The sequence below is a fragment of the Schistocerca americana genome, chromosome 1 (genome assembly GCF_021461395.2).
Source record: "Schistocerca americana isolate TAMUIC-IGC-003095 chromosome 1, iqSchAmer2.1, whole genome shotgun sequence".
In the NCBI taxonomy this organism is placed as follows: domain Eukaryota; kingdom Metazoa; phylum Arthropoda; class Insecta; order Orthoptera; family Acrididae; genus Schistocerca; species Schistocerca americana.
The window spans coordinates 184,494,159-184,514,173 of NC_060119.1; the positions used below are offsets into that span (position 1 = coordinate 184,494,159).

The 20,015-nt window shown below is 38.3% G+C and overlaps 1 protein-coding gene across 1 annotated transcript in view; it reads left to right on the forward strand.

Annotated features, from left to right (window-relative positions):
- The window catches only part of LOC124615702 (intersectin-1), a 225,358-nt gene that overhangs the window by 59,041 nt on the left and 146,302 nt on the right, over nucleotides 1-20,015 (forward strand). Inside the window, exons 14-20 of the mRNA XM_047143787.1 lie at nucleotides 2,572-2,666; nucleotides 2,746-2,924; nucleotides 4,038-4,149; nucleotides 8,229-8,436; nucleotides 9,078-9,247; nucleotides 10,979-11,095; nucleotides 18,118-18,177. Coding sequence (XP_046999743.1) covers nucleotides 2,572-2,666; nucleotides 2,746-2,924; nucleotides 4,038-4,149; nucleotides 8,229-8,436; nucleotides 9,078-9,247; nucleotides 10,979-11,095; nucleotides 18,118-18,177 — 941 coding nt within the window. The remainder of the gene's footprint in view (nucleotides 1-2,571; nucleotides 2,667-2,745; nucleotides 2,925-4,037; nucleotides 4,150-8,228; nucleotides 8,437-9,077; nucleotides 9,248-10,978; nucleotides 11,096-18,117; nucleotides 18,178-20,015) is intronic.

The window sequence follows — 20,015 nt, forward strand, 5'->3', positions numbered from 1 at the left end:
ATTTTGGATAGCGCTACTTTGCTGTGTGCGTGTATGCTTCGGCCATGGTGGCGTGGGAACAGTTTACAAAGTAAGCTGTTTCGAAAATGTTTCCACCCTAGCTCTAAAGCCAGTGGTCATGCCATTTTCCGCATTATGACAAAGACTGCACTTTTTTTGCATCCCCTGAAGCACTTTATATACCTTCCACTGTAGTACTGCCCCGTGCTGTCTGTGAATGGTTACTGCTCAGTGACACTGAACATAGACTGACATCAAATTAATGTGGCTGGACCATGACAGGCCTAACATTCAAGTACTACTTCTTTGCTAGGAAGATATACAAATGAATCTGTTGCCCACTCATTGGCACCGGTTTGACATCCTCCAATGCCAATCAGTTAATGGTCCATGTAGAAGAAATCTTTCATGTATCCCAAAACCACAAACCCCTTGTCTGGTTCAAGTTCATTAACATCACCATCACGATCTGGATCCAGGGCTAAGACATCCTGTCTTCGTTCCTACAGTCTCATCTCTCCTATCCAGTTCAGCTGGTCCTACTTGGCACAGCATGGTACCTTTGTGGATGTTAACCTCTACCTCACTAATGGTTCTATCCATATTTATATTCATATCAAGCCCACTAACCATCAACAGCACTTGCATTTTGACAGCTGTCATCCCTTCCAAACCAAAAAATAATTTCTATATAGTGTGATCACCCTTGGATGTTGCATGTGCAATGACAAGGAATGCCTTGCCCACTATGCGGAAGCTCTCAGTAAGCCTCATACACAGGTGTTATCTCCCAAACTTACTTCACAAATGTTTTCCCCATTCCACATCCCCACACATTCCAAATAGTCCCACTCGCCCCACCTCATCCCAATGCCAATGTGGAGTGGAACACCTGAATCACATCCTTCACCAGGCCTTTGACTATCATCGTGTCAGGAAATGACATATACTCTACCCGCAATCCTTCCCATTCCTCCTAAACTGGTATTCTGCTACCCACATGACCTGCCCAATATCATGGTCCATCACTGTGCCACTTGCACTCTTTACCCCTTGCCATATGGGTTATATCCCTGTGGAAGACCTTGTCCAAGACCTGTTAGATTCACCCACTCAGCACATCTTATTCCAGTCCCACCACAGGCTTATCATGTTGTACTAGAAGCAGTGCCGCCTGTGAATGCAGCGGTGTCATACAGCAGTTATCCTTGCAACACATCCTCTGTTTACATAATCTTACAGACATAACTCTCCACTAACCATCTGCACCCACACTCTATTCTCGAGACAACCATTTTATCTGTTCTGTCACCCCTTCCAAATCCATTCCCACAATGATGATTGCAGATGCCTTAACTCACAGGTTCCAAAGTGAAATTTACCCTGTTCTTGCTCACCTGATGTTGTACCAATGTGTTGGGTCACTGCCAAATCTACCAGCAACATTTGCACTATAAGGATAACGATAACATCATTCTTTAAAGAATCTAACTGCCACATGTAAAACAGCTTTAGACATCTGATTGCTTTACAAATTAGTTACATTGTTAAATGTTTGACTTTAAACATGTCAGCAGGAAAAAATTTAGCAAAGGTTTGAAATTATGCTTGAAGTTTGTTGAAAGTCACTAAGTGCTCTACTTATAAAACACTGAATGAATATAATGAGGGTAATTTGTGCTCCATTTTAAGCAAAAGCTAGTTTTCTGTCTATCTCAATGATATAATTTTCCAGGTACATTCAGTGATACATGTAGATACCATCTGCAAAGTGTCTTATGAATAGATTTAGTAGTAAAGGAGTAATAAAACACAATTTCGTGTCTTAGAGCTGAAGTTTTAATGCATAAACATCAAATATTTTTTAAATGATAACCTGTTTTCCTTTCGATGCGTTTTGCTATCAGTCATGATTTTCTTTTATTCATAGTTTATGTGACACATTTTGGGAAATGGTTCCCATTTTCAGTTGCATTTTCTCTGTGTACTATGCCATTTTTATATTCTGTTTTTGATATGCCCGAGGTTTTGCTTTGTTTTGTTAACTTTACTGTTGTACGCTTTCTTAAAACCATTTATAATGGACAAAATTGCAGGTTTTTCTTCAATTGCATTATGGGGGGTGTCAGTGAGAAAAAGGATTGAAACTATGTGTAAAGTTTGTTTGAAGTTGCTTAGTGCTCTCATTCTCAAATACTGGATGACTGAAGTCCATACATTTGTGTGCTATCGGTTATGCTGGCTCAAGACAAACAGTTACTGGCTGTAAAGCTTGTCTTTTTGTGTTAAACCTTTATCATAAGAGTATATTTCTTAATGAGTAGACTGTGACACCATTTTAAATTTTTTAATCCAATCAGTAATTACACGAAATATTGAAGATAAAATTTTTGTTGCCCATGGAAGCCAGTTGATCACTTTCAGTATACAAGTCTAGTGACCTCTTTGCGACTGTTTGAGAGAAACTGAATGGTAGGAAGATTGCCTCAAGTCACCAACTTGTCTTTGTATTTGCTGCTTCCCTTAAAAATAGAAGCTTAACTGAATATTACCATTGTTCTTTTTTTCCAGCGGTAAATGGAAACTTGCTCAAGTATCGTGCCCTTTACGAGTTCGTTGCTCGCAACAGTGATGAACTGTCATTCCAGCCAGGAGATATAATTATGGTAACTATATGTTTGAGTGATGGTTTGTGAAGTGTCATATTCCTTACCATAAACAAATAAAAATGTAATTATTTAATAGGTTGCTGCCAACCAAAATGCTGAACCTGGATGGTTAGCAGGAGAACTAAGGGGCCAAACTGGCTGGTTTCCTGAATCCTACGTGGAATTTATAGACAGTCCTGTAACAGTCCTGGAGGATTCATCTGCTTTTCCTCCTGATGTTATCATAGCAGAGTCTCAAGCTAAACGACAACTTGAGTAAGATTATTTTTCTGTTCTGTGACGTACTATCAGTGTAATGTGAAATATTTTAAAACAATTATTTATTTGAGGGCTATAAAGCCCAGACAGAGGTCTGTATGCACCAATGTTTGTGTTTCAATGGTTCATATGCTTACTTTGCAGGGATTTATTCAGATCTGTTATTCTGCTCTGTGGAATGCAGTAGTGTTGCTGTCCATTGCACATGCAACTTATTTTCTCTTATTTTGAGTTACATGAAGCTGAGTATGTTTTCCAAGGGTCAAACATGATACATCAATGATTTTTAAGGGGTTAATGAACCTATAGACAGACAAATGGGTGCCTCTGAGATTACTACTGAAATAAGTCAAATAGCTGAACCCATCTGGGCAGAATGGTAATTTCCTTATTTCATGATCTCGTCTGTTGCAGAGAATACTATCTTGGATTTATATTGGACATGTAGTGTCCCTATTTCCAAATTCTTTCCATACAGGACAAATGTGAAGATTAACTTGTTCCCCTAGTACCCCCAGTGGAGACAATATGAAACAATGATGGTCAGACTGCGAGATCTTTTTACTTAAAAGTTCACTTTGTTTTCAGCATAATTTGGTTTTATGTTAATGCCCTTCATCCAGCACTTTTTCCAGTGTATAGATAACCTGCACAAAGAATTAAGTTATCCCCACTTTTTTCTCATATATCATATCGCACCCAGCTACTTCAGTCATAGAAACAAATTAGTACACACAATAATTCAAAATCTTTTTCAAAGTGGTCCACTCATTTTTGACAAATAGTTATGGCATTTGAATTTGATTGAACTTTGTCAAATGTGGAACACACACACACACACACACACACACACACACACACAGAGAGAGAAGATTTTTCAACATATTTCACAGTATGCATTTATCATCACCGATCTTTACTCAGAATGTTGAAACTAAATTCTAAGGCTAAAGGACTAGTTGATCTTATTTGTGCCACATTAATGGATCTGATTTATCTAGAATCATATTTTTGGTCAGATTCATAATCTCATGCTTTTTTACACTTAATTCAGTTGCTTCTTAGTGATTATGTAATTATTTGTAATATACTGTTAATCTCTTTTTTTAGGGGAATTGCAGAAGTTCCAGAAAACGTCAGTGATAATGGTTCTGTTGTGGAAGTTTCTGGTGATGTTGGTCCACAGGTGCTTGATGAAATGGCTAGTCCTGTACTTGGACAGGTAATGTAATTTTTACCTAATAAATTTTTGCGTGTAGTGCATTAAGAGCTGTTAGTTAACCTCATAATTGGATTATTTAAGCTCTGAGTTTCCTAGTGATATCTTAATGTCGCCAGAATCCACTCAGTATTATTGTAAGATTTCAACAACAGTTGCATTGTTTTTAAGATTTTTATTTGTATAAATGGTTAAAATTCTTCTGGTTTAAGGCTTAGAATCATATTTTGGTCACATTAACAGAATTTGATAGTTCATTATATGTGAATATTTTTAGATGATGCATTTTTAAATTCAGTCTAAAATACAGGTCTCCCATCCATCTCAATAGTTTATTAGGTCATTGCAAGGAAAACCATATTACCCTGTTTGGAGTAATAAATAATGCACTTTGATATGTAAACACATCTTTCCCAGGGTTCATAACTGCCTTACTTTCATTCACACAAATATTATTTTCCTCATAGAACATCCTTTAACAGTGAAAACATAATTACTTAGACTACAAATTTTTCAATGCGAGAAGTGTGATGTTCACAGAGAACACATAGTCAGATGCAAATGATTGTGGGTTTATGGATTGCACAACTAAGTTTAGAAGAATATCTTAAAGATTACCTTTTAGGGTTACTAGATTTAAACAAACTTTTCTTTTTTCCTTTTTGATAGACTGTTTCATGCCTCACTGTAATTTAATAAATGAAAATTGTATTAGATTTGAAGTCTCCTTGATGTTGTTGTTATGCTCTTGACTAATGAAATTATGAAATAGGAGAAAAATTCTCTTTCTCCACAACCCCACCACTGTGTGGCAGCTTATTCTGCAAATATGGAAATCTGAGGGGATTAGGTATGACTGTTAAATGATAAAGAGAAAGCTTTCTTTACCTTTTTGTATCTTTTTTATTATTCTTCTGAACACACAACTATATTTGCTACTTTTATGTGCTAAATACATTAGAAGTCACAATAATAATTAGATATGCCTCCACAAAATGACAGCTGAGCCTGTTACCAAAAGTGTCTATCTGCTATGAATAAGTAACCAGAACAATCTCTGATAATGTCCGTGCCGCCGCAGTGACAAAGACAATTGCTCAATCAGAGAATAAAGAAACAGGTACATTGCTGTCTTACTAAGAATGACAGAGGATAGCATATTAAAATACATCACAATAAAAAATACTTTGCCACATTGGAGTCTTCAAAATAAACATGAAATGTTATAACAGATACTTCACACAAAATGAAGCATGAGATTTTGGCAGGACTACAAAGAAAGTCAGTAGGTTAGGTAATGCTGTCTCCAACCCAAAGGTTGGTTGGAACACCAGGTACTTTACAAGGCTTGGTCCACTGTGTGGTGGCATGTCCTTGCTTTCCAAGTGAACTTTAAACTGAGTTACCAAGCCGTACATAGGGGAATCAACAGTAAAACGCTTTCTGCGTGGTAACAGTAGGGGAATCAACAGTAAAACGCTTTCTGCGTGGTAACAGTTAAGATAGTTTTCTGTGATGTCAAACATATATTTATGACCTCCACTTAAGTGTTGCTGCTGTAACAAGAAGTCACTGCGTCTGAAATCGTAAAAATTCATTTAGTATTGAAATTACTGTTTGTTACTGTCGTTTCATAGACTTTAGTTGACAGGCATGTTCTCCTTGTTTCTGGCATTTTGTTTGCTTTAGTATCGATTTTGAGTTCAAAATATGCTATAAAGAGGAGAAGCATATGACAAAAATGATTTGTGAAATCCTTTGTGAGTCGTCATGTAATGAAGCCAATGTATTTGACAGCAATTCACATTACATATCATCTGAAAGTGTTTCTATGTCTAGATTTGTTTGGAAGTGCAGATATTATTTTCATGTATTGTGCTGTTATAAATGCCTCTACTGCAGGCACATCAGGAAATGAATTGGTGCACATGCTTAATCTTCTATGTGTACACCTGTTAAAAGTAGAGAAAGATGTAACTATGATGACAGCTGACAAATGTAGATGAAATTCCTGACGTAATTGCATACACAGGCTCTTGTGAATTGAAACAAGATTGGAAGACTTGATGAATCAAGTAAACCTTTAGATATATGTTCAAACTATGGAAGAAGTGAAACAAATCTTTGCTACTTTGCTGCCAATAAGAGAGATACTCGGCACAGGAGTATAATTCTGCTGAAATTTTTGCTGTTTTGCCAAAAGATCATCTCATAAACATGTTACCCATGTTTCAACTGAAAGCCAGCACAAAGGCAAAAAAGAAAGGTAAACAAAGGTTTTATGCACATTTATAAAGATAAGCTGCTCCTGAATTCGTAGAGAGAGAAATTTGAAATTTTATTATCCAGAAGAAGCCATAACGTTTGATGAAGGGACTTTTATCTTTTAAGGGGAGAGTAGGCTTCATGGTTTGTATGACCAATATGGAATGAAGCCATAGTCCATTCCGAATCCAGAACTGACAATGTATGGAATTTTGAAGCGTATCACAGAAAAGATAAGGCAGTAGATAGCAGTATAGTGTTGACATATTTGACCAGCAAACTGATAACTATACACTGACTAGTGAATCATTATGACCACTTCCCACCACAATATTGAGAGGTGTGTGGCGACATTGTAAGCATGAGACACAATAAGGGAAGTATATAAGCAGAGCAGTGATGAATGAGAAAACATTCTCGCTATGATACGCACGCGAGTATATACCTGTCCTTTTTTCCCCCTAAGGTAAGTCTTTCTGCTCCTAGGATTGGAATGACTCCTTACCCTCTCCCTTAAAACCGACATCCTTTCGTCTTTCCCTCTCTTTCCCTCTTTCCTGATGAAGCAACCTTGGGTTGCGAAAGCTTGAAATTTGTGTGTGTGTTTGTGTGGTTTTTATTGTGTCTATCTACCAGCCCTTTCTCGTTTGGAAAGTCAATACTAATAATGAGGTATATTAAAGTAATAGAAGCCATATTTTCTCAAAGTACTGTGCAGATCATTTATTACTGCACACAGTATGAAGTTAACTAAAGTTCGGCATAATTCCCTTATTTTACTCATTGTATTATTAAACTTGTTTTGGCAATGTAATTTTTACAGTTCAGGTAATCTAACAGATGATATAACTAGTAAATATTGTAATTATTTTTAAAGAAAGTTCTTTCTTTGTTTTTCAATTTTTCTGATAATCACCAGACAACATTGCTTGATGTTAGAATTGACAGGATGGTTTGTAGACATTCCTACATACATAAACTTTCTCTTTTAGCTTTGACATAGTTATACAGTTGGTCTGTTTGCTGAAGCATGTATGTGAATACTTAGTTTACTGATAACTGTATGATAATACTCTCACAAAAACAGTCCCTTTCCATCTTATGATTTCTTTTATATCCAGTAGCAAAAATAAATAAATAAAATTTTGATGCATTCAGGACGACGACAGTTCAATCTCATGTCCGGCCATCCTGATTTAGGTTTTCCGTGTTTTCTCTAAATCGCTCCAGGTAAATGCTGAGATAGTTCCTTTGAAAGGGCACGGCTGACTTCCTTCCCTAATCTGATGAGACCAGATGACCTCGCTGTTTGGTCTCCTTCCCCAAACAACCCAACCCCAAAAAATTTTGTAGTATCTCATGAGATAATTAACCCCCCCCCCCCCCCCCCCCACTACCCTCCTCATAAAGCTTTGTCCTGCACAGTTATTTTGCGCAAGGAGACTTAATTCCAAAATATTACTGCATATTGTCTCATGAAATGGTGAATAAAGTTAGTTTCAAATCCAAGCATGCGCACTGCTGTGTGATATAAAAAAATTTATCTTTATTCAAAATTGTTTGAGACCACACGTTCAGCGTATATGTAGTTCTGATTCATTACATAACATTTAGACAGTTACGATATGTAAAACAAGATATCTCAGAAAGTGAATAAGTTGCTGCTAAAAGCAGTGTAGTTGGCTACTGTTTTTAAAACACAACTCGTACACTCATATTGCTGTGTTCAGTCTCCTGATCTGTGCTTCATGTGAGTATTGAATGATGAACTGTCTTTCTGCAAATTTTAGCTGCCTGACTTTTTTTATGACTTGCAGGGTGATAATGTTGAAGACGTGGAGGCACAAGCCCTTTATTCTTGGAGAGCCAGGAAGTCTAGTCAGTTGTCATTTAATAAGGGAGATGTTATCAGAGTCAAAGAGCAACAAGAGCAGTGGTGTTACGGTGAACTAGCTGGTGTACATGGTTGGTTTCCAAAATCTTATGTGAAGTTAGCTCCTTCACAGTTGCAGGAAGGAGAAAAGGGTAGGTTTATATCTAATTGCAGGAACTCTTTTCATAGATTATGAAAACACAAAAATTTACTCTGAATAAATAGTGGGTCCTCATGGTAGGTGCTGGATGGGTCTGTTTGGTCTACAGCAGTACACAAAATATTGCTCACAATTGCAATGTGTACTAAACAAGCTAATCAGTAGAAAGTAAGTCTGTATTATTTTGAAGCATATTTTATTTTGTAAAAATCATTTAAAAGGAATTTCAGATGCTAGATTTTTGGTCATTTTACGTCACATGAAAGTAATTTCCACCCCTACTATCCCTCTCATATTCATTATATATTTGCCATGTACAATGGTACTACATTTACTTCAAAATATGTCAGAAGACATTATTTTTGCACTATTATTCCACTGCCAATCACCAGAACATTCAGAATGGGCCACACACATAGCTTTCAGTTTGTGAGTGATACCTTGAAAGGTACATAACTTACGACCTGTTCAGTTTCACCAGAATATGTAGAACTTTTAAATTTTGTAAAAGTTGTCACTGCTGCTTGTATTTTATCATAAAAATTGCAATTGCTATAGAAGTTGAGTGATTTATTGCTGCAGGTGTTGCTAATATGATGGTTACTAATAAATATTTGGTTGTTACTTTTACAGAATATTATGTGGCCATGTATCCTTACCAGTCTGTTGAACCAGGTGATCTTAGTTTCTTACAAGGTGAAATGATACTTGTTACAAAGAAAGAGGGAGACTGGTGGACTGGAATCATAGGAGATAGACATGGAATATTTCCTTCAAATTATGTACAGAGAGCACCATCTGGAGTGAGTATTGATTTATCTTCTGACATAAGGAAAAAGACAGAATTTGGTATGTGTAAATGTGCATATAAACTCTCTCTCTCTCTCTCTCTCTCTCTCCCTCCCCCCCCCCCCCCCCCCTCCCTCTCTCTCACCCACGTAAAATAACCTAAACTCAGACCTGTTGATCAGTCTAAACTTAGGTGATCAGAGAGTAGTTATCTGACGTAAGCTGCTGATTTTTACATGGGGGGTAATTAGGAGAAAGAGTGAGAACAGAGTGAAGCACAAGCTATAGCAGAGATTGAGGACAGAGGGATTGCAAGACCAAAGGACGTGTTGAAGAAGTAGATCGCATGAACATAGTCCAGTAAAGGAATTATGGGGAGAGGATTCACATGGCACTAATTAATTCTGTCAGTTGTTGACGATGTTTTGTGCTGAGCAGCAAGCTCTGCCACTAGGTACGCAATCTTACCTCTTGCCACAGTTTTAGAGTGGCCGTTCATCCTAATGGGCTGCTGCTTGATGTTCCTGCCCACATAAAATGCAGCACAGAAGATGCAGTCGTTACTTCTGACAAATTAGGACAAGCTTAAGACAGGTCTATATTAATATGTACTATGGGTCGCACAGGACAGATTTTGCACATTTTCCTTTTATGGATATGACTTGTAAGACAAAGTACTGGAAGGAGAAGTGGCATAAAAACATACTAGAATGATTTGGAGGAAGGGTGAATGTCAGAATTCCTCTTTCAGAGAGGTACAATGGATTTTATGGGGGGGGGGGGGGGGTGTAATTCCTGATGCAGGGTATGATAAAAAGTATCCAAAATTCTCACAGAGGGTATATTTCTGCTGTTTCTATCCTAGATAATATTAGATAGTAATAATGATGTGGTTCATTTTTATAACTGTTTAGTGGGACCAGGTATTTGGGAGGCAATCTGGAGGCCTTTGGTATACTGGGAATATGAGTGTTCATCACTGAAAATGCATTGTGCATAGGTGGCAAATTGTACTGAACTGATTTTTTTGTATGAAGGGCTGCAAAGTCATACTTTGGCCCATGGAAGGGTTGATGATCATGTCACAGTGTGTGCCATTGAGTGCGACATGATTTGTTTCAATTACTGCTTCACAGCATGCAGAATCTGAATCATCCTCATAACATCAGCTTCTCTGAATGTAGGTGGGAACTGACCCATTAACACAGCTTACAAATCTTTATTTGCACTGCTCTGTCCCTAGTCTCTCTTTCCCCTTTATCCTCTCTCCTGCCCACAACCTCTCTTCCCTGTCTCCTGCGCCACAGCCTCTCTAGGCCTTTACCTCTGCCAAATTTGTCTCACCTGCTCTGTTCGATGTTATTAAGTCCTCACTCCAGTTGAGCCATAATATTGGGACAGTGTGCAAACCCCCCCCCCCCCCCCCCCCACCCCTCTCTCTCTCTCTCTCTCTCTCTCTCTCTCTCTCTCTCTCTCTCTCTCTTTCTGTGTGTGTGTGTGTGTGTGTGTGTGTGTGTGTGTCATGGTAAATGTTTGTTTTAGTCAGACCATGCAGTAACCCCCAGTTAAGGTCTATCCATCATGCATTATTAACAGATCATTGATGTAAATTCCATTTTTAGTGTGTAGTGTGTGTACCATGGTATAGTGATTTTAAATACTAAATAACATTTACATCAATAATATGAAGGAGTGTGTTATGTGCATGTTAGTAGCAGACTACATCCTGAGTTTCGCTTTTGTAGTCTGCTGTAGTATCAGATGAGCCTGCTGAGCCTGTAAAGGAAAACCACATAACAGATGTAACAGTCTCAGAAGTAGCAGCTGCCCCAGTCTCACCCACTCCACAACAGGAAGAACAGGTGAGGACAGCGACATCCAACTTCATTATATGTCTTGCAAGGTTACTTGTAATAGTATAGATAATGGGAAAACTTTATTTACACTATAACATTTTCTTTAGAATGAGAAAGTTAATTTCTAGTAAGAGTTTTCTATAACTGAAAGAAATATCAAGACTGTAGGAAAAGATAGATTCTTACATACTGTAAAGATAACATGCTAAGTTGCAGACAGCCACAATTAAGACACTTACATGTAAGCTTTTGGCCACACGCTTCTTCAGAAAAAGAGAAACACACACCATTCAGTCACACAAGCAATCCCACCTCATGCACATGTGACTGCTGACTCCAGCAGCTCAGGCCAGAATGCAGCTATCACTGTAAAGAAATTACTTTAAATTACCCGTTTTCATACTTCTGTAATGTTGTACAATGTACAGAGAGACTATGAAAAAGATGTTAAGAGTTTCTCTTATTGTCTGCCCATCACTAAACAATATTTGTTCTATGAAATTTGTTAGTTTTGAGATACATAATTATTACTTAATATTTTAAACCTTTATGTGCTTTCTTTCTTCATTTTTAAGTACGGCTTTTGAAGTGTGTCAGTTTCAGTAATTCCTCAAGAAACAGACCCAGTAAACTTGGGTTTTAGAGTTGTTGGTTTATTCCTCACAAGACATCTTGGCACAGTGTTAAACCGTCCGAGTTATCTGGATACTTCCCACTGACACCAACCTATCAGAACTCCGGAGATGAGAACTTGCCCTTCAATATATCATCTCTTCCCGTTACCCACCAGGCCTCAACCTCTGCTAATTTCAAGTTGCCGCCACTCATACCTCACCTGTCATTCAACATCATCTTTGCCTCTGTACTTCCGCCTCGACTGACATCTCTGCCCAAACTCATTGCCTTTACATATGTCTGCTTGTGTCCATATATGTGCAGGTGGATGTGCGTGTGTGTGCGCGCGCGCGCGTGCGCGCGTGTGTGTGTGTGTGTGTGTGTGTGTGTGTGTGTGTGTGTGTGTGTGTGTGTGTATACCTGTCCCTTTTTCCCCCGAAGGTAAGTCATTCCCCTCCCGGGATTGGAATGACTCCTTACCCTCTCCCTTAAAACCCACATCCTTTTGTCTTTCCCTCTCCTTCCCTCTTTCCTGATGAAGCAACCATGGGTTGCGAAAGCTTGAAATTTGTGTGTGTGTTTGTGTTTGTTTTTGTCCCTATCAACATACCAACGCTTTTGTTTGGTAAGTTGCAGCATCTTTGTTTTTAGATATATTTTTCCCACGTGGAATGTTTCCCTCTATTCACAAATAGACTGTTGTTGTTGTTGTTGTCTTCAGTCCTGAGACTAGTTTGATACAGCTCTCTATGCTACTCTATCCTGTGCAAGCTTCTTCATCTCCCAGTACTTACTGCAACCTACATCCTTCTGAATCTGCTTAGTGTATTCATCTCTTGGTCTCCCTCTACGATTTTTACCTTCCACGCTGCCCTCCAATGCTAAATTTGTGATCCCTTGATGCCTCAGAACATGTCCTACCAACCGATCCCTTCTTCTTGTCAAGTTGTGCCACAAACTCCTCTTCTCCCCAATTCTATTCAATACCTCCTCATTAGTTATGTGATCTACCCATATAATCTTCAGCATTCTTCTATAGCACCACATTTCGAAAGCTTCTATTCTCTTCTTGTCCAAACTATTTATCGTCCATATTTCACTTCCATACATGGCTACACTCCATACGAATACTTTCAGAAATGACTTCCTGACACTTAAATCAATACTGAATGTTAACAAATTTCTCTTCTTCAGAAATCCTTTCCTTGCCATTGCCAGTCTACATTTTACATCCTCCCTACTTCGACCATCATCAGTTATTTTGCTCCCCAAATAGCAAAACTCCTGTACTACTTTAAGTGTCTCATTTCCTAATCTAATTCCCTCAGCATCACCCAACTTAATTTGACTACATTCCATTATTCTCGTTTTGCTTTTGTTGATGTTCATCTTACATCCTTCTTTCAAGACATTGTCCATTCCGTTCAACTGCTCTTCCAAGTCCTTTGCTGTCTCTGACAGAATTACAATGTCATCAGCAAACCTCAACATTTTTATTTCTTCTCCATGGACTTTAATACCTACTCCGAATTTTTCTTTAGTTTCGTTTACTGCTTGCTCAGTATACAGATTGAATAACATTGGGGAGAGGCTACAACCCTGTCGCACTCCCTTCCCAACCGCTGCTTCCCTTTCATGCCCCCTCGACTCCTATAACTGCCATCTGGTTTCTGTACAAATTGTAAATAGCCTTTCGCTCCCTGTATTTTACCCCCGCCACCTTTAGAATTTGAAAGAGAGTATTCCAGTCAACATTGTCAAAAGCTTTCTCTAAGTCTACAAATGCTAGAAATGTAGGTTTGCCTTTCCTTAATCTATTTTCTAAGATAAGTCGTAGGGTCAGTATTGCCTCACGTGTTCCAACATTTCTACGGAATCCAAACTGATCTTCGCCGAGGTCGGCTTCTACCAGTTTTTCCATTCATCTGTATAGAATTCGCGTTAGTATTTTGCAGCTGTGACTTATTAAACTGATAGTTCGGTAATTTTCACATCTGTCAACACCTGCTTTCATTTCCATAATATTGTCCTCAAGTACATCGCCCTTGTATAGACCCTCTATATACTCCTTCCAACTTTCTGCTTTCCCTTCTTTGCTTAGAACTGGGTTTCCATCTGAGCTCTTGATATTGATACAAGTGGCTCTCTTTTCTCCAAATGTCTCTTTAATTTTCCTGTAGGCAGTATCCATCTTACCCCTAGTGAGATAAGCCTCTACATCCTTACATTTGTCCTCTAGCCATCCCTGCTTAGCTATTTACCACTTCCTGTTGATCTCATTTTTGAGACATTTGTATTCCCTTTTGCCTTCTTCATTTACTGTGTTTTTATATTTTCTCCTTTCATCAATTAAATTCAATATTTCTTCTGTTACCCAGGGATTTCTACTAGCCCTCGTCTTTTTACCTACTTGATCCTCTGCTGCCTTCACTACTTCATCCCTCAGAGCTACCCATTCTTCTTCTACTGTATTTCTTTCCCCCATTCCTGTCAATTGTTCCCTTATGCTCTCCCTGAAACTGTGCAACCTCTGGTTTAGTCAGTTTATCCAGGTCCCATCTCCTTAAATTCCCACCTTTTTGCAGTTTCTTCAGTTTTAATCTACAGTTCATAACCAATAGATTGTGGTCAGAGTCCACATCTGCCCCTGGAAATGTCTTACAATTTAAAACCTGGTTCCTAAATCTCTGTCTTACCATTATATAATCGATCTGATACCTTCTAGTATCTCCAGGCTTCTTCAATGTATACAACCTTCTTTCATGATTCTTGAACCTAGTGTTAGCTATGATTTGTACCTCTAGGACGTGGAAAAACTGAAAGGAACCATGAAACCTGTGGAGTTCAATAAATTCACCAAGGACAGGTCTTTCACGGTTCAGCACTATAATAAGTATTGGTATGTGGTATGGACTGACATGACAATAGAACAACGGCTTACGAAGAACCTAAAGAGTGTTGGAGGTGTTTCGCATGGAAGAGGTTTCACCGATAGTGTGTTGAACCGGTGGATTTGTAGTATACTAATAGCCAATCACATATGTGAAGCTATGGAACAGTTCTGCTATTTACATTCGGTTTCGAGTGAGCAACATGTCATACTGAGGAGTGGGAGGATAGAAACTGATGATAAAATTCCCAGAAGATTTCAGCTATGGTTACAACAAGACACTCCATTTGCTTATAAGGAGCAATTGTATTCATTAGGATCTGGATTAGTAGCTTCTCAGGAAGTAAACTGCTTCAAAGCTGTGTCTGTTGGTGAAGAAGCTCTTCGAACAATAGTTACTTTCTCGCCAAAATTTGGTTCTCTGAAGCTTAAACGATCCAGCATGGTTAGGACAATGTGCATGTCAGCTGTTAGGCTTGGATATATAAACTGAAGTAGATACAACTCGTTTATTTCAGAGAATACTGTGCACATTTCATTCAACTGATGATTTAAAGAATTGCTTCACATACAAATTATCAAGTGTACCAGAGGAAAACAAAAAAGTCGTTCCTGTACAATCTTTTCAATCAAATACCTGAAAGGAATATTGATAATAATGAATCGAAGTTCTTTGTTATAGATGGAGGGTTTCTTATCTACCATGTCGTGTGGCCCGAGAACAGAACTTTTGGTGACGTTTGTAAAACCTTAATAGCATATATTCAGAGACATTATGAAGATGGTGTTGCAGTTGTATTTGACGGATATTCAGAAAGCTCTCTAAACATAAAAACTATTGAACGCCAAAGGCAAATGATGAAGCGGACCTCATGAGAAATATTCTTTAATGACAAGACGTTATGCATTGAATCAGAGTCTACCTTTCTTGGTAACCTCAGCAATAAGGAAATGTTTATTACACGGCTTGTGCAAAAGCTAGACAGTTTTGGTATTGAAGCCAGGATTGTGGATGATGATGCAAATGTTGAAATTGTTGCAAAAGCAATAAATGTCTTATAATTTTACCAGCAAGTGATTATAGTGGGTCAAGATGTAGACCTTCTTGTGCTACTTATCACTCTTGCTCCAGATGACACAGACAATCCTAGTGAGGGAAGATAAAGGTAGCATGAGAACAAGGTGTCAGCTTCCAATTATTCAACCGGTATCCCCAACTTCATAATATTCCACAGATATTGAACGATCCTGCTTCCTCTCCTGATACCACTGCAAAAGCAGAAGAGGAATTTATACTCCCTCTCCACACAAAACCAGAGGAGTGTCCTGATGATAATTTAAATGCCAGTTGATGCAAATATTTTAATGTACTTGTGGGTCAGGCAAACAATGCCGTCATACTCTTTCGTTTGCCACCCACTATTGATGCAAGACGTCTACACTCTTACCAAGTTTATCTACAAGTCCAGCTATGGTTGGGGACAACTTGGATCCTAGAAACAGGGGCTGGAGGGAATCAAACTCATCCCACTCTTTGATTCATATGAAACGACTACCTGTTCCAGAGAAAATACTGCTACTGATCTCATGCGACTACACTGAAGACTGCGGAAGAAAGTGTGGATGTGTGAAGGCACACAATGTGCAAAAACTGTCGTGGTCAAAGCTGCACTAATGTGTCTCACAATGATTTGGCAGACGATTTGGATGATGGTTTTATGTAAAAAAAAATTACAAGAATTTGTTTGATAGGTATTGTGGTGCTTTCACTGTCTAGATGCTGTACATATGATTGTAAATATATTACAACAAAAGTAATTGTGGATTAGTTTTACAGTACTTCTTAATTTTCATGAAAAATGATTTTCATTCCAATAATTAAAGTTGCATAAATCTAAGGTAAAAGACTAGAAAGCAAAATTGTTCCATATAGATAAAAGTATGTTTTAGAAGAAATTTCACTTTTTTTTTACCTACAAATTTTAGCACTCATAAACTAATTGCCTTGCTTAAACATGCATTTGACCTTCTCTGAGTTGAATTTCACCAGAAATATGATCTGTCATATAGATGACTTTCTTAAATAAACAATTTTTCATTAAGTTTTGGAAAAGGAGAATAAATTACATTAATGGATGGTGGAGCGGAAAGCTCCCCTGATAGGAGAGGGAACTTTCCTGTTTTTTTACTTCTTCATCCCCTAAGCGTGTTTTCCCAAAGTTTCAAAACTTTATAAATTTTTCCCCCCATTTTTCCTAATTTGCGTGGACTATGGAGCACCTGAATCACATTCCCCACTAAGCTCTCAGCTACCTCTCATTGTGCCCTGGAACTACAAATATCCTCCCGACCACTCCCATACTGATATTCTGCCATCCACCCGACCTACACAATATCATTTCCTGCAGCTGTTCCACCCCTGCTTCAAAACCCCTTGCCCTGTGGCTCATATCCGTGCATAGACCCAGGTGTAAGAGCTGTCCCGCACAACATCCCAGTACCAGCTACACCAATCCTGTCACAGACCACTTAATTTCAACCACTATACAGCATCCTAATTAGGCATCACAACCACAAGTAAGCTGTCCGTCCTCTTGAACGGCTACTTCCAAATGTGGGCATGAGACAGCTGGACCTCCCAGTTGGCGAGAATGCAGTGCAGCACAGTGTGCTTGACTCAAGTGACTGCCTCAAGGGCCATACTATTAGAATTATTCCCACCAACATCAGCTTTTCTGAACTACACAGATTGGAATTTTCTTGCAACATATCCTTAATACTTGTAACCCCCTCCGCGACTTCAACCTTTGCTAGTCTTTGTCTCCCACCTGCCTCATCCCCTTCCCTGTTCCAGCTCCAGCCAGGGGGTGCTTGTGTGAATCTGTGTGTTTTTTACTTCAGAAGAAGGCATTTTGACCAAAAGCTAAAATGTATAACAATTTTTTCATTGTGCCTGTCTGTGATTCTATCTCCTCTGTACGGTGAGCTGCAGTCTATCCGTGTTGTAATTAAGCCGTAATGAAACGTATGAGCATCACATACATAATTCTTTGAGTTGAGTTGTGAGTTTCATATTTTCACTCTAGTCTTCCACCATTACCATAAACGAAAAATTGCATCCTACTGCCAATATTAAAATATTTACTTGTACCAGAAAGAAAAACAGTCCCGTTTCATATTGACTACTATGCTGTATAGAATGTCAAATTTGTTACGCCTTTTGCTATATAGTCACTTACACTCTCACACCATTCAAAACTTCAAATATCACTTAAAATTATTACTATAGAGATTGTCTAGATTTTTATTTTCAATGTTAGTCTGTTGTACAGAAGTAGATTGTATAGAGAGAATATGCACAACTGTTGTAAGTTGTCACTGTTTACTAAGAAGGTAATTTAATTCAGTATGACCTTTCCACTTGTTTTTATTAATAACAACATGCACTGTGTAGTGCTTTGTGTGTTTGTGTGTGCATAACCCATTGTTGTGTGTGCTAATAAGAAATCTCTTGTACATCAAGCCTGCAAATGAGAAAACCCTTGGGACTCCAGACTTCACTGCTATGTCTGCTGCAGCTCAGGTAAGCATTCACAATCCATACGAATATCAGATACTCTGCGGAAGAAAGTGAAGTCATAACATGTTTGTTGATTGAATTCTAACTAATGTTTCGCAATGCATTACTTTAAACAGCCCTTTAGAAGTATGATAATATTGTATTTTTTTTAATTTAAATATATGTCAATGTCGTAAATGAGCAAGTTAACTAAAGGCCTCTTCCCACGTTCAACATAAATTTCTACACTGATTGCAAAGACCAGGATGGGAAAGGGGGTCGGAGGGGGGGGGGGGGGGGGGGGGGGGGGGATGGCAAGCATGTAAGTTGTTGCATTCTGTGTTCTGAGTACTCATTATAGAAGTCATTATAAAACCTAAATAAATTATCCTTAGTTTTGCGGAATTTTCTTGGCTATAATAAAGTGACAGATAACTGATTTGTCAGCCCACCTGTAACAGTATCATAAACAATGAACAGCTCAAAAACAGCAACCAATTTGGCAGCAATAACAGCTAATCCTTGATGAGAGGTTACATAAAAAGAAGTGTGTGCAGATCAGGCCAGCTGGCTCCAACGGTTCTGTTGCTTATGTGCGCAGAAGTCATATGGGGGCAAGTGTGTGCCCATCAAAGATTGGCTGCCTGCATAGGGTGTGTTCACACCATGAGGACTACCTGCATACCTGGATGACAGGTGCTAAGCTAGCGGGCGCACATATCGCAGAAATACACTCTGGTCCATGGAGTTCCAGTAAAGCCACAAAAGGAAATTAAATGATGCAAGAGTAGAAATCCTCAGGACAGAGGTAGTTGCAGTACAATGCAAAATAGGCAAAAATGTTGAGAAGCCTGAATTTGGGGAAGGCGGTTATTTAAAGAAATAAATAATCCTTATAAATGTTTGACAGACTTTCCAATTACAGCTATTCTTATCTTGTTCAAATACAAAAATTGACTGGGTGCGAGTAGAACTTGTGCTCTAATGGTTCCGTGAGAACTTAATTATATATACAGGGTGGTCAGAAACAGTCTAAAAAGCTTGTAAGAGTGTTGCAGGGGAGGTTGTGCTGAGGAATACTTATTAAGAAAAAGTACGATACATTGTGTCATTTCAGAGTTAATTAGCCAGTCAGGTCGTTGCCCACGCAAGTTCAAGCAGCTCACCAGATGCAGTTAGTATCAGTTGTTATCATAGTGTAGATGAAAGCACATGAGACTGCTCATCATTTGGCTCAGGTTCGACTGCCATCCTGTATCCAATTCTTGTATCACACACTTGTTCGGTTTTAGGAAACCAAACAAATAACAGGTTTAGCAACACTGTTTCAGTATGCAAGCACACAGCCTGAGTGTCTAATTTCAGTGCTAATTAACTTAGGAGTGGCACAACATACAGAATGTTTTCTTAAAAATTATTTCTCAGCACAAGTGCTATGTAACAACTTTACAAAATTTTCGTACTGTTCCCGACTTCCTTGTATAGACAGTTCATCCATTCCGGAAATCGAAAATCTCAATAATTTTTGCCTGTTATCTAAATTGATAGTGGAAACGTATTGGTCCTGGGGACCCAAAGACTTTAGAAAATGTTTTAATTTCAGTTTTGAAGTTCGATAACAAATGACAAAAAATTTCATGTAAATACAGAGTAATGCTTTTCAAATTTTTATTTCATTTACTTGTAATGTTAAACCTTGCTTCTTATCCAGTTTCATGATTCTTAGGGCAACGGAAAGTATCGTATGGGTTTTAATAAGTGAGTTTGTGAGTATCAATATATGTGACATAAACGGTCATATCTCTTGATTTCGTTGTCTTAGAAAATTACATGTTTTACACCACTAAGACACTTTAGATCTT